At 38.2% G+C, this 15807-nt stretch overlaps 1 protein-coding gene across 1 annotated transcript in view; it reads right to left on the reverse strand.

Moving 5' to 3' along the window:
- The window catches only part of LOC146004957 (bifunctional FAD diphosphatase/FAD synthase-like), a 110840-nt gene extending 98492 nt beyond the window's left edge, over nucleotides 1-12348 (reverse strand). Inside the window, exons 1-3 of the mRNA XM_083144031.1 lie at nucleotides 12182-12348; nucleotides 6871-7749; nucleotides 499-707 (exon numbers count right to left, since the gene is read on the reverse strand). Coding sequence (XP_083000157.1) covers nucleotides 499-707; nucleotides 6871-7734 — 1073 coding nt within the window. The 5' untranslated portion in view covers nucleotides 7735-7749; nucleotides 12182-12348. The remainder of the gene's footprint in view (nucleotides 1-498; nucleotides 708-6870; nucleotides 7750-12181) is intronic.
- Between the last annotated feature and the right edge of the window lie 3459 nt (nucleotides 12349-15807).

A 15807-nucleotide genomic window follows, 5' to 3' on the forward strand; every position in this document is an offset into this window, starting at 1 on the left:
TACATCTTTACTCCGTTGAATAAAAATCTGTATAAAATTGGTCTCGCAATGTGAATTGACAATGATAAGGGATTTTGAAAACAGATGCAAAGATCTGCAAAGAAATACAAAAATGCATTAAATGTAAACATGTGAAATACACACACATGTTCTAATATTCTACCATTTAAACCAAGAACGATTTCACAGTTTCTAAAAATTAGAGTTTTAGAAGAGAAATCACACAACATAAACACTATAGCTACAATTTTCTCACAAATTTTTCTTCAATGAAGTGGATTAAATTTAATAACAAAATATATAACTATGCATTTCAGTACACTAACAGCATGAAATGTAAAAAATAAAATAAAAATAAAACAAAAAAACAGTTGTGCCATATATTCACTGATTTGGTGGATAGAGTAGAAAAGTATTGCAAGGAATGTGTTATTCACTATCAGTGAATAACATTGTTGTTTCTTTGGCATTGTAAGTAATAAATGTTCCATGGCTTACCTCTTTACTGACTCTTCAATAAACGTTTCTAGCTTCTCGAAGGGATTTTCACATTGTATATACACAGCCTGCAGCTTCTGCTTCGAAGATGGAAATTTCTTCTTATACACTGCATACACTAAGTGTAACAACACAGTACAATCTTTGCCACCATTGAAGCTTACAAATACTTCTGATGGCTTATATTTTGTAAAACAGAGTTCTAGTACCTGAAAAATAAGAAACAGTGTATTGTTTTACGATGCTCATTAGTTAAATTTTATATATGATGTTAACCTAACCAACCCATGGTGCAACAGCCCATGAGGGCCTGTTGGATTCATGATGCACCTGCATCATGGGAATTTTGGGGGGACAACATTTTATAGATTAGTTACCACTTCTATATATCTTCACACAAAAAATGGGGATCATTTCATTTGATTGACTTGTTTGATTTTTAGTTATGGTTATTAGTTTTTCTTCCTACCTGTGGGTGATTGCGGTAATTAGGTTGAAATGAACCAGCACCTCTTATGCCTTTAGAATCCATTTGGAAAGGCAGGGGGGGGCATGTTGTTCGCATTAATACAAGGTTAGTCAAGCAGACAAACTATTAAGAATAAGGTTGATTCAGTACACTAACAATGGCAGTGAGCCTGAGCAATGTTTAATGTTAGCAAACATGAAATGAGCCATGCTTTTTCTTTCTTTAGTCTTTTAATCTCAACTGCAATGAAAGGATTCGAATTCCATGCACTTTTCAATTGTTGGCATCTCGGCCAGTGGCAAACTGTCTGGTACTTCTTTGTGGTACTTCCGAGTCAGCTCTGAACTTCTGACATGCGGACTTCAGTTTTATTATTGGATGATTTCGGGCACGATTTGTTTCGCTTGTATGTGTTGATGTGCTACGAATGACTGGATAGTTGTAACATACCATGTAACATACAGTTTTCATTGTCTAAAACTTACGTATTTCAAAAATTTAATTAAAAAAAAAATGAAAACAAATTATCGACATTCAAAGAAAAATCAATTACTACTGCATGTTTATCCAAACTATATAGGTGTGCGTGTGTGTGTGTGGGGGGGGGTATGATGATCAATTCTTTTGGGGGAGATTTTGATGATTTTTTTTTGGAGGGCTGTGTTCCTGACCTTGGGGGGATGGGCACCCCTGCCAGTGCCTACCTATCAACTGCTGGCCTACCGAAGTGGGAGATCATACAACCAATTATGGGGTGACGTGTGGTCAGCATGATGAACCACCAGTCGTTCTTGTAGGTATCCATAACCGGGTTAATCTACTCATTCGTAGCTTCTCAATTTCTCAAGACGGTGCTTAGCCACCGGTTCCATACGCAGGCAGAAATCTCAGGAGAAAAGTTGTTATGCTTCCCCCAAGGAGACACTATCAAAGCACAGACAGACAGAGAACACAGCAGAACTAGGTGAGCGAGGATGGAGGACACATAGTGAACATGAAAGTGACCACATGACCAAAAGTGAACATGACATTGCTTTGGTTGTTACATATTTAGGCATGGAGGGACAACTGTCACTCAACCATTCAACTGACATTAACATCATAATAAAACGTGACTTAGTGTATAGCAGAAAATTGCAGCTGATCTTAGAAGAAAGAAAAAGAAAGAACGTTGAGCATGCATGCACAGTATATACTGTAAAAATAGTTAAAGGATCGGGTGATAGTTGTACCCAAAGCACCTATGTATGTTACAGAAAATTACATGCCTAACGCAGGGTTAAATTAACCATCATAAAGAGAATGGAAGATGGTTAGATGAAATGGATATCATAAAAGAGCACACATCATGCTTCAGTGTTGGTAAGAAAGGTGAATGCATACAAAAACAAGACAAGCACCAACACAAGAAAAAGGAAGGCACCAAATACTGGTAACAACATGGAATCTACAGAACAGCTGGTATATAAGACTTTATTTACTTTACACAACAAACAAACATCAATGTGCACGTGTGCGCACACATACATACACATATATCCTAGCAATTTTCATATCACTATGTAATGTTTTAAATTACTATGACTGTTTACAGCATATTCTGAAAGTTTATTTCTAATAATCTGCTTTTAATTTTGCTACCGGTGTACTTTTATACTTAAAAACATATGAGGTTAATCGTAATTTAATGATATTTAACTTTTATGATAATTAGTGGAGAAAATAAGAGTGCTTGTAATTCGTGCATGGATTACATAAGTTATATCTTATCTAGAAAAAAGTAACTCTTACAAAGTAACTTAGCTACTTTTTAAAGTAAAAGTAATTGTAACTGAGCTACTATTTGGGTAATTTTGGTAACCAGAGATGGCTGGTTACACAATTGAATTTGTAGAGATCACCTTTATAACGTGTTACTATGTGTCATTGCATTGTGTATTATTCTTTTTGTGGCTTCATTTATTGTTGCATTCCAGTGTTATGTGCATGACATTTCGCACATAAAAAGTAAGGCTCTAGACATGCGATTGGATTAAAATACTCATAATGAACTGATTTCATAGAATTATTAAGTATTTTGTAGTGTCTGCTAACAAATGAAAAAAGCTTGAGTATGATGACATAGTCTGAGTGCATGGAAAGTATTTGGGACAATTCACACCAAAGAGACAAGCGACATGCTGCAAGAGACACGCGCCACTTGCAAGCGAACACTCAGAAATCAATTGAACCTTTTAAACCAAAGCAACACGACAAGTTGCTCATGTCTCATGCCGCTTGTGTGTCACTCATACAGTGCCGTTTCCTCAATACCGTGCATCGTGTCGCCTCAGTTTGTTATTCACATGAATGCGTGACCCCAATGAGCTATTAAGAGTTTACCTACAGTTCAAATGGGACCTGCAACACTATGTGCCTCCACCAGGTATAGAACCCGGGATCACTTAGTTACAAGAGACGACGTTACCACTTCGTCATCCATATTTTTATATTTGTCAACAATCCTACACGTAATCAAACTATTATTACTCTTTATGATTACTCTAGAATTTATTTATCAATATTTAATTTCATGGGTACATGTTAATTCATGCATAAAATCTTAAATACTGGCAAGGTATTTTCAAGGAAAATTCTTGGGTTAAGGGTATCGACTTAAAAAAAAGAAAAAAAAATACCAGAACATGGTTTCATGAAGGTTGAGAACCATTTCTCTTGTGATTAGGTCTTCGGTTTATCCAGGCTGGAAAGTCTAGCGTATACAGTTTGAGGTCAGTGCATATGATTTCTCAGTTTCTCATGCACAACATGCCTCTCCTGAGTTTCAATAACTTGCACAAATTTTACAACAATGTCTCTTGTTACATTCTTTCGGGTGACTAATAAACTGATTAATGCAATTATATCTGTACCAGCATGCAAACTGGGCAAAGAAACAAGTGTTGCTTGCCGCGTGCAGCTTGCATCTTCAGTGTGAATTATCCCTTAAGGAAAATGTGTAACCTGTGCGACACTGTAAATTTTGACTTCATTTGTCTGTGAAGCATATAGGCTACAGATGCTAATTATTATTTTTGGTAAAATATGCAAATTATATGCATTCACAAACATTAAAACGTTAATGCGATTAAAAACTATATTAATTTACAGATTGATTAATTTTGTTATTTACATGGAGTGTACCACTTTTCGTGACCTATTTAATTTAATCATTATTGATTCTCATCTTTTCAATTTACCTAATGAAGTGGAAAAACAGTGGAATGTCCTAGGGCTGGGAAGTTATAGCTTCTATGGCCTAGTATGTATTTAAAAAATGATGGGGAAGATGGAAAAATATAGGTCGGATTACTAAAAAATAAGATAATGCCCCCCACCCCCCTTGCCTTTGAAGAATTCTGCGCATGTCGCTACAGAAAAGCAATATTAAATTCAACATTGGGGTACTGTTGAATAAAATCGAAGTTAATTAGCACTATTGGAGCTTTCAGACAAAAGAGACAAGCAACATGTCACTTGAAAACAAACCTTCAGAAGTGAATGCAACTTCTCACACTAGAGTGACATATTGGACTGGGCCATTTTCTCAATTTTCTGCATCCATTGTGTCGCCTCAGTCTGTTAGTTAAGTTTGCACAGAAAAGGTTTTTCTATCAGGATGTCTACCAAAATAACAAATCCAAATTTTGTTTCTTTTTCTTGACCTCTTTAATTTTTCATTTTTATTATTATTCATACAACCCCTACATGGATAAAGTTGGAAATTAGCAATTTAGAAATAAATATTTAATGAAAAAACCCTCCCCAAAAGTCAGTTAAGATGAAAACTGAAGCTGTATTTAACAAGAGAATTGACTTGCTTTATCTATGAATACATCCTCGACTCCATTTGGCAGACTAGCAAGACTCCGGCGTCTGGGGTTCGTTTTGTCGTCCCTGTATATTTGTGATTGTTTCTTCATCCATCCTATCTTACTACCATTCATCCTCATCTTTGTGATTAGCCAAAGGGGCAGAAAAGTGAAGTAAAATCAATTGAATCAATCAGTCACTGTGATGACAAAACTTCTGGAGACTGGAGGAGAAAGTGCTTATTTCAGTGAGTATGTAGTTTGCGGTTATGTCACTTTGGTGTGAAATCCTACTGTTGCATGTCACTAAGTTCCCTACTTACAATTGAATCCCACACCTCAGTTAATGGCATACTGCAAAGGCCCTAATATCTAAATGCAGCAGGTATGGGTTACTAAAGGTGTAATTTAAATGGTGCCCACGGAGCACAGAAATGTACAGATGACATCAAAACAAACAACTTTTCTCAGTAACAATTTTGTCGATGTGTCATTTCGGCACTACAAGCATTCAAAAAAGCCCATTTCGCAGCCTGTATGTTGGCAACCCAACACAACATTTGATGGCATCTGTGACGTATCTTCCTGTCGTGAAACAGCGCATGCCAGTGTTGCAAGCACCACACATATTCTGTGCAAAATGACATATTACCAATCACATTGTAAATAGTAGTGAGTAACTTCACACTACAAAAAATGGCGAAAGAAATATGTATTCAAAAGGAAGTGGTTAAATCGGATCATATAGGTATTTTAGGTAAAGGTAAAGTGATCCCCTGTGCTTAGCACCATGCCATGAAGGCGTATAGGGTGTGGGGGGTAACGCACCACTCTTTCTTGATCCGATCGTGAGTGGGGCTGATGTACCTCATGCCCCTGACCACCTTTACTCCCCAGGGTTTCCTCCAGGTACCCATGTTATTCGATGCTGGGTGGGCACCAGGGCCACTTCTAACGTTAGAAAAGTTCCTGGATTTGAACCGGCCGGGGATCGAACCTGGGACCTTTAGCATGGTAGTCAGATGTGTTACAGACATATAATTTGTTCTTCTGACACTGGTTTTCTGTAACACACTATATCGTTGACAAAATAAAAAATGAACAAACTCAAAATCCCGACGATAAGCAACTAACAACTATAATGTAATGATCAGGGTATTACATGTGTGTTGTTGTGTTTGTAAAGCAAGCTCTCTCACAACTGTGTTTATCCTAGAACTGCACACACATGTAATGGTTGGCAACTATGAACATGACAGTACATTCGCTGTTGATTCATTAATAGATTGTTATTTCTCCTGAAATGTTTATGGTTCTTACAAGCACATGAACAGAATTTTCAATGTAATGTTTCAGGAGATGGGAGCGCATGCTCTCCCGAAACGTTACATTGAAAATTTTGTAATAAACATAAACTTTTCAAGATAAATAATTCTACAACGCAAGCAATACATACAAGAAAAAATATTAGGTTGTTAACTGTGGTTGTACATATTTCAGCCATAATGTAACAACTTGAACCTCGGTTATCAGCAGATGACCAACACCACAACAAACGTGCAATACTTTCAGCATTACATTGCTGTTGATGTTACTCATCCATCCATGTCATTTTTCACAGAATATGGTGTGTACACACTGGCATGTGCAGTTTCAAGATACGTCAAAGATTCCATCAAATGTTGCGTTGGGTTGCCAGCATACAGGAAATCAGGCTTTTTTGAGTGCTTGTAGCACAAAAACAATGCATCAATTATATAAATGTTACCGAGAAAAATTGTTTGTTTTGATATCCTCCATACCAGAGGTTCCCAAACTTATTCATTTCACAGGTCGCAGCAACCTCCAGGGCACCATGAGGCACACTTTGGGAACCATATTCGTTTCACAGGTCGCAGCAACCCCCAGGGCACCATGAGGCACACTTTGGGAACCACTGCTCTATACATTTCCGTGGTCTGTGAGTTACATTTAAGTGTCGCACTGTACAATCAAAGGAAGACACAATGCATTATAGCTTTAATCTTGGGACATGCACGAACATATTCATACCTCTAATGCTTCTTTGACAGCTGTGGTAAGTTGGGTGGATGAGGAACTCAGGAGACCATACACATTCCCGGCAGCATGAACAATGGGATCCTCGGTGCACTTGACAACCGAACCATGTGGAAGTTCCTTCTCAAGAAACTGTTTCGCCTCGTCAACATCCTTTCTGCTCGATGATTCCATGGTCAGTTTGGTCTGGTAGTAATTGTTCCCTGTAACTGGGTAAGAACCAAAAGTCACAGTATCTTTAAACACCTCCACGGCACGGTTTAAAGCTGGTACAATCTCCACTTCATCCTCGTTAATGTACAACTCACGATTGTAAAAACCACCACCACTATTTTTAAAAATATTCTCCATGAGCAAGAACTGGTGCTCCATGATCGCTGGAATTCCAGGAAAAATGTACACATTGGAAATATTAACAACGGGGAAGGAATTTGCAAAACTGCCACCTTTTCCTTTCTTAGCGTATATCAGTTTGGAAGATTTCGGTATATGCGCCATCTTCAGTGCAGGGTTTGCCTTGATGTCACTCGTACTACCGGAGTAGAAGTGCGACAATACTTCTGCCACTTCTCTATTCAGTACTAAAGGATCTTGAAATGCCTGAGCTACACCTAGATATGTCACATCATCGTGGGTGGGTCCAATACCTCCAGCAGTTACGACTATATCATATTTCTTGGAATAAGAAGATACTTCCTCTGCTATTTCACCTACAATGTCTCCTATCACTGAGATTTTGGCCACTGTGACTCCCCACGAGTGGAAATGCTTGGTCATGAAATGTGAATTGGTATCAACTGTCTGTCCCTTAAGAATTTCATCTCCAATAATGATAATGCCAGCTGTACGTCTTGCCATCTCTTTTACCGCTCTCTAATTATTTATTTTTACAAAAAGAATAAAAAAGCCATACATTAGAAACACATGCAATGTAATGGTGTGTGTACAGTGTGTCAAAGACAAAGACAAACATCTATCAGAATTTCCAATATTTTGGGTGGAAGCATGAAAGCAATGGTTACAGTTGCAAGAAACAGTATATTTTGCAATACATATAGCTCCTATATGCTTACCTTAATAGGCTAAGTTCGGGCAGGTCTCCTGCTCTTGACATTACAATTATGCCTCAGTCTCGGTAAAAATTTACTATTCCACAAGCACATGTAACTTCTTGGTTTCGTCATTTTTAACATTCGTACTTACCTATCTGGCTTCGCGGAACATTCTTTAAGGTGTATTCACGTTTTTTTGATGAAAGCAATTTCAATTTTTCACATTACGAGTACTTTCTTTTAGTTTTTTTGCTTCCGTAAGATACAATAGGGCATACACCTTCGTAGATCATCGCACGTCGTGCTTGTGTTTTGTCGATTTTCATTGGGTATGCAGTGTTTTAACATAGTTAAAATTCATGTAACTACAGAGCATTCCCCGACATTCGTTACAAGACTCGGCGGCAAGCAGCCCGGCGTCAGCGGTTGTTTTTCTTGTCTTCGGAAAGGGGAATTGTGGAGAAGTAGGACAACGTTTTGCAATGAAATTACCCGCACAATCCACACACCATCCATGAGTTAAAAGAGAGTATTGTACGAGATATCTGGAGAATCACAGTAGACAAACTTGCACGTGTAAATGCCAATTTCCTTCGGAGATAGCAGCCTCTAGCGACTGTCACGGACCCGTTCACCGGGAAAGACAACCACTGATGCCGGGCCGCTTGCCGCTGAGTCTCGTAGCGAATGTCAGGGAATGCTCTGTAGTTAGGTTAGATTTAGTTGGGATAGGCAAACATAGTTAAAATTTGTTTAACTCTGTTATGCCTAACCTAACCTTACGTAATGTTTCTTGGGTCTATCCTGAATCGTTCAACGGATTCTATTTGTTTGTTTTTTTGGTTGGAAACACTGCAGATGCAATGAACATCGACAATACACCAGCACGACGATCTACGAAGGTGTACGCTCCAAAGGCTATTGTGCGTTGGAGAATTAATTTTCAACAAAAAAACATGAATTTCCACTATGATACATTCCCACATGACAGAGAACACCTTCCAGATGTTAGACAATGCTATAGGAACTTATTACCGTAAGTAGTTTCTTCTGTAAAAATGAAGAAATCTGTTTGGGTGATAGTAAATATTTACCTTTTGTTTTTGTGCACATTTCACCCATTTGGCATGTTTATTGAAAACGCATGGCACTGCAGAAAGCTTCATTCTTACACACTTAACTTCCATGGCCAAACTTCTTTACTGGATGCTTTCCGAAGTAGGTTAGGCCTGTTAAATTTAGTATTCTAGCACTTACACGTTTGGAGTGAGCTAGATTTGGTTGCCTTAGTGATTCTGCATCTTTCTTCCTTCCCTGTACAATTTTCGGTACCAGTTCGATCTCCACCGAACACCTCTCACTCGTTCATTTTGACATTTTTAACCTTCGTACTTACCTATTCTGCATTGCAAAAGATTCGTTAAGGCATTTTGCTTTTTTCATGAAAATAATTTCAATTTTTCAAGTAGATTCCACAATGAAAGAAAATACCTCCACTAACTTTCAGAATGCTAGAGAAACTCATTTCCGTAAGTAGTCACTTCTGCAAAAATGAAGAAATCTGTTTGGGTGATAGTAAATATTTACCTTAGTTTCTCTACTATAATTTCTCTTCAGGATATTATCCAGTGGGGAGGGAGGGAAGCTTCATACACAGTGCCAATATACAAGTGCAGTCACATACACAACTCCAATCTTCACAAAGTAATTCCTTTTTGCAACTTCATAAATGAATTGTTCCAAACTTCAAACCAACTTCACACAAAATTCTGATGTTTAATTCAAATTAATAATTTCGGATACTGATATTGGACAAATCATCTTGTGAACAAGCAAAAATAATATGTATTGAATGCATAGTATAAAGTAATTGTCTTAGTACAATGAGTAATCCACAGTAATAATAGTTGTGCTTCCCCTGTAGCGTCTATGTTTATTAAAAGTACCCAAGGCACAAGTCTAGAGCATCAGTAGAAAAAAAAGACACAAGCAAAAAATCAAACAAAAAATTATCGGACTGAAATGTAGTGTGTTGATCATGCTCTGACTTCTGTGCTTGCAAGGGTTATGGTAGAATAAAGAATTTATTTATATGATGAGGATTTATTAATATCAATCTTTAGGCTTTCAGAACACAATTTCAGTGCATGTAAGTTGAAAAAGTTATTACTTTAGAAGATATTTTCTACTGAAAAGGATATTGCAGATGTTTTGTCACTTGGAATTGCAGTTGTTTCAGCTTTTGGTAAAAATGTCAGAGCCGGAAATGGATTTCTTCAAATTTACAGGAGAAAGTACTTACGGAATTGAGTTTGTGTAATTTTGGAAGGTCATAGAAGTGTTTTCTCTCATTTTTCAATGTATTTGGCCGCTAAATCATGTATTCTATAATAATGTCCGTCCGATGCACGAAAGATGTTGCTTGCATTTCCACCCATGTACTTGAACCGGATGTTGCGAGCATCTGATGACGTAATCCCCGTCAAGTGTTTCCAAACACACAGCAACCTAACCTAACCTTACCGTGATGGTGCATGGGGCTATGTGTGAATGGTTTTTGGGACTATGCGGGAATTTTTCTGTTAAGAAGGTTGAAACACTGCTTTGCCATTTGAAACACAATGCTAGTCAAGATTGCCCGCCATTTTGAGTGTTCAGAAAGCGAGAAAAGAATGAACAATAATTACTCGATATGTCGACAATAGATACTAATTTCGTTAAAAAAAGCTAAATCCCTTGTTAAACAATCTTTCGCAATGCAGAATAGGTAAGTACGAATGTCAACAATTACAGAATAAACGGGTTACAGACATTTCCCAGCTTTGATAGTTTTACCCAGCTTTTATTAAAAATTGGGTAACAGTTCGATCTCCGCCGAACGGATTTCTTCATTTTTACAGAAGAAACTACTTACGGAAATGAGATTCTGTAGCATTCTGAAAGTTCGTGGAGGTATTTTCTTCCATCGTGGAATCTATTCTACCAGGAATTCATGTATTTTTGAAGAAAAACATCCCTCCGACGCACAATGACTGTTGCTTGTATTTGTCAACCGGATGTCGCAAGAAGTGAAGGTATTTTTTTCTTTTTTTAAAGCTGTATCGCATTGTTTTACAAACAAAATTTTAACTATGCTTCCCTAACCTAACCGAACCTAACCTTGCCGGAAATGGTTCGTGGGGCTATTTGTGAATGGTTTTTGGGGCTATTCAGGTATTTTTCGGTTAAGAAGGTTGGAAACACTGCATACCCACATGAATCACGACGCGACTTAAGCTGTGCCCGCCATATTGTGTTACGGAAGCTGGTAACTGTCTGATATCGCCCGCACGGATTACTTCAAATTTACAGGAGAAACTACTTACTGAAATCACTTTCTGTATCATTGTCGAGGTTCTTGGAGGTATTTTCTTTCGCGGAAACTAAAAACTTCACCATGGAATGCTGCAGAACAATAAATAATCAGTTGTTACGTAAGGAACTTGCATCTTCTGTAACATTAGGCCGTTGTTTCCATTATGTACATGCAGATGGCGCGAGCGTCGAAAGTCACGCGGTCTCGGCAGTGTTTCCAAACGTGCCTTTATTTTTTTTTTTAACTATGCTTACCTAACATAATCAAACCTAACTTTGCCGGAAATGGTCCTTGGGGCTATCGTGAATGGTTTTTGGGGCTATCCGTGAATGGTTCGTGGGGCTATCGTGGATGGTTTTTGGGGCTATCCGTCAATGGTTTATGATGACATAATAAACACGAAAGTAGGTATTTTTCGGTTAAGGTTGAAACACTGCATACCCACTTCAAATCGACAAAACACAAGCACGACTGCACGCCATATTGTCTGTTACCCAAGCACAACAAGGAAGACAAATAATGACTTGTAATATGAAAAGTTGACACTATTTTATGGAAAAAGGCATAACTTCACCTTAAAGAATCTTCCGCAATGCAGAATATGTAATTATCAATGCTAAAATTAAGGAAATAAACGAGTGAGAGGTGTTCGGTGGAGATCGAACTGGTACTATTGGGTAACACAATTTTTTACATGCAATTCCACATCTTGCTAAAACCTAGAATTAATGCTAAGGTAACCTCCTTTTCATTAGTTTAGAATAACATGCCTGCCAAACATAATTTTATATCATTATTATTATTACCTGCAAGGCCGAAATGTATACACTAATATTCCACTAACGTGGAACAGCATTATTTATATAACCGGCACTCTTACTACTTTTTCCGTACTTACAGTAGTAAATACAATGACAAATTGTATATTTATCCAAGAGCAATCAAGCACACAAGTACTAGTACGTGGACAATCAATATGCTTCAAGTTTATTAGGTGTACTTGAATACAAACACAAGAATTCAAGATTCGTGCCTATCATATGGTTGACGCAAAACAAACATTTGATCACCATATACTTCGACATAGTGGCAGTATTGCCAACTACGTTACAAAATTCTTACTGTTAATATGTTACTGTTTAAATCGTATTACGACAAAAATATTATGAACTGAAATACAAATGCTATGTCATAGCGGCTTGGATCTGCTGATAGTGTAGTAGTAAAGCTGTTGCCTTGCAATCAAGTTACCTGGAGTCGATTCCTAGTGGATGCACATTGCACAGTGGTTATACAGTGGCGGCTGGCCAAGTGCAACAAGTGCAGATGTTTTCACCTAATTTTCAAATTAATATTGACATTTTTCATTTGCTTGTTAAATTAAACTATTTCCCAGCAGAACGCACACGATAATACTCAAATAACACGCCGCTCGGCGCTACGCACGTATTCAGTTCGTCCCAACCCAAGAGCAAACACCGCTAGGTTGCGGAAAACTTAGCCGGTTGTCATGGCAACGGTGACGTCACCTAGCGTTGGCCTTAAACGGGTGTCGCCTTCTAGATGAAGCAGTTCTCTCGTCGGAGAAAACATCGCATCCAGTGCCTGTGGCAAAATCTTCGCGTTCTCGCGAGATCTTGTTCCGCGTGTGTGTTTCGCGTTTCCTATCGTGTGTTGTGTTCATGTGTTGAGCTGTGGTTTCTACAATGAACCCAGTAAATGACTTAGTGTGTAATTTGTTGCACACACCATTTTCCAGATGGACGGATGAAGACAAAAAAGACGTTTTAAATTGGGGGGGGGGGGGCACTGGCAATTACTATTTGTTTTCATTGCCTATAAATATACTTCTTCACCTGTTATTTTAGGCACGAGCCGCTACTAGATGTCGATCTTGAGTCAGGTCCCGATGAGTCTATCTGAGCATAAAGTGAAGTGGGCTTAAAAATATGTTTTATCAGATTCAACGGCGCCCGCAGGGGCACTTGTCCCTCTTGAAATTTCTGGAAAGAGTCAATCAATGTAATTCGAATGTTGAAATTGTAGCAGTAATCGGAGCGTCCATGTAAGCCGTGTAAGCCGGGCTTACACTTTATTAGTTCTAGTAAAATGTATGTAATTATATGGCAAAATTCGTAAAACTTCAAAGTTCAACTCGGCCCGATACCAGTGTTTGAGATCCTGTTTGTTAGATTGCAACACTTCAGCACAAGGGGGCACATGGGGACTCCCGCCTTCTGCTTGCGGAAAGTTGTAAGCCGTCTGAATGTTGCCTTACAAATTTCTGACCGCGAAGGAGCAGTGCCTACCGTATCTGGATGGAGAAGAGCAAGGAATATAGGGAGAAGAGCGGGCCAAACCCTAGGTTTGTAAACCTACGGCCACAGGCTTACAGCAGCGTTGCAAACCTCATGTTCAGAAAAAGTGTTGTTCATGGACGTCCGCAGTATTTCTTTCCACCAGGGAGGATTAAGCAAAGTATTTTTTTTTCAGGGGTTGGGGTAAACTAGGTATATTTCCCTTCTCAAAATATACTAATTCAATTTGAAGTTAACATTTTTTTGCAACGCCCTTACAATAATTAACAATTTGATGTGACTGAAATGAAATTGTATGTGTGAAAATGGTTGACATTCATTTTTCAGGAAGTATCTCCTTGCCTTGTCCCTTCTGGACATCCATGGTGTTGTTTAAACTCAGAAATTATGCTACATACTACTAAATTGTTCTGTGATTTTCATATTATTAATATTAATTTATAACAAAAACATAAATATAAATTCGAATGGATCAACCAACGGCATGGATTCGACATTATACGTGAAACGTTTGAGAAATTCAACCACAACGAAAAGTGGCCCTCTTGTTTTATTTATGTCCCTAACTTACAAACGATTTTTTAAACTTGTGCGAGATTTAGCACCATTATGCTTGGGTTGGCTTCACTGAATACGTGCCAGCGAGACACAGGTCCTGCAAGAGGAGGGGGTCCAGCGTTGTCGGGTAGAGTGCAACACACATATCTTTGCCGTTGCGCAGATACCAATTTTTGTTTCGTCTCCCCCTCTCTCAGCATCACGTGTTCTACGCTGCTCGCCAACCTTCGCCATTGTTGCCATATTGTCATTCCATTCCTGGACACACTCGCGCAAACATCATTGAAAACAATTGAATAGCACTCCAGCTCGCGGTTCACACCGTTCGGCAGGGACGATAATGTGGCAATATAGCATGACGAAGTGGTTGCTTCTTTTATGCAGTGCATGTTCATTGGCTAGCTAGTAACTAGTGTTGCCAACTGTAATAATGAAGCACTATTTCTGTCATGGAAGGAGCAAGGCAGGTAAAGTGACGATGAGTTTTGTTGGATTGGAAGCACCATATTTTTATTTTATACTAAGTATTTGACCGTTTTGACGTTGTGTGCGTGTATTGCGTGTGTGTATGTGAAAGTGTGTGTTTGTTAATGAACGTTAAAATTCCATAATGCCCCCAGTTCTGTCAAAGTTGAATTAAAAAACCTTGCATAGCAAAGCTCGGGAAATTCTAAGCAAAGTGCACGAGTTCATGAAGGAGGAAGCCAGTCAAGGTGTCAGCATCCCAATAAAGAATTTTGGCAAGAGAGCAGCGGCTGCGACATTTTATTGTCAATATTTTCCATATTTCATACATACTTTTACATATTTAAGGAAATTAAACTTAATTTTACATATTTCAACAGGTTTATTTCACAAATTGTTCATATTTAATAATTTTGGAATTGTCCAAAAGAAATAAATTATGTTGCTCCATGAGCATTTCAACTCTTGGCTCCGGCACATGTTCTTGTAAAAATTGCATAGAGGAGGCTGTCATTTTTGCTGCTTAATGCGATGCATATTGTTTTCTGTGTTAAAATTGCCATGCTTTGATGGGTGACAAGTTCATAGCAAAAGAAAAAGCCGCGCAACTTATCGTCTAGTGGCAGTATATGTACTTGTTATTGTTGTGGAAGCCGGCATCGTTTGTAAATGTACAAGAAAATCAACCGACTGTCGCCGATCACAGAGAGGCAATAATACTGCTTGAGGAGGAGTGTTGTGGTCCAATTGTCGCGGTTTAACACGTTCGCATGTTATTAGTTCTCAAAGCAATGGTAGTGTCGGTCGTGTATTATCTGTCGTTGCAGTTCCGTACCAGTGTAGACGGGTTTTGGGAGTGAACAGTTACAACGCCACCAGTGCATTAATGCAATGGAAAATAATAAATTGTTTATTTTGTTTGAAATCACTCAAATAAGGAATCACTATGAAGAAGTCTTCTTTGCAGCATTTTTGATAATTTTACGTATGTGTTAGTCCATATTTTGCGAATTTTTAGTCCATGTGTATGTAGCTACATACAAAGCCACTTGTTAGTACATATTAATCCTAGTCCTGGTATAATGCATTACGTTTAAAACTCAACGATAGACAGACCTGAATTCTCTAATTTTCTTGTTGTACGTAACAGCTGTGCATCGGCGCACTGCAGCGATTTTTCTAT

Source organism: Lepisma saccharinum, chromosome 22 (genome assembly GCF_977018435.1).
Source record: "Lepisma saccharinum chromosome 22, izLepSacc3.1, whole genome shotgun sequence".
NCBI classification, from domain to species: Eukaryota; Metazoa; Arthropoda; class Insecta; order Zygentoma; family Lepismatidae; genus Lepisma; species Lepisma saccharinum.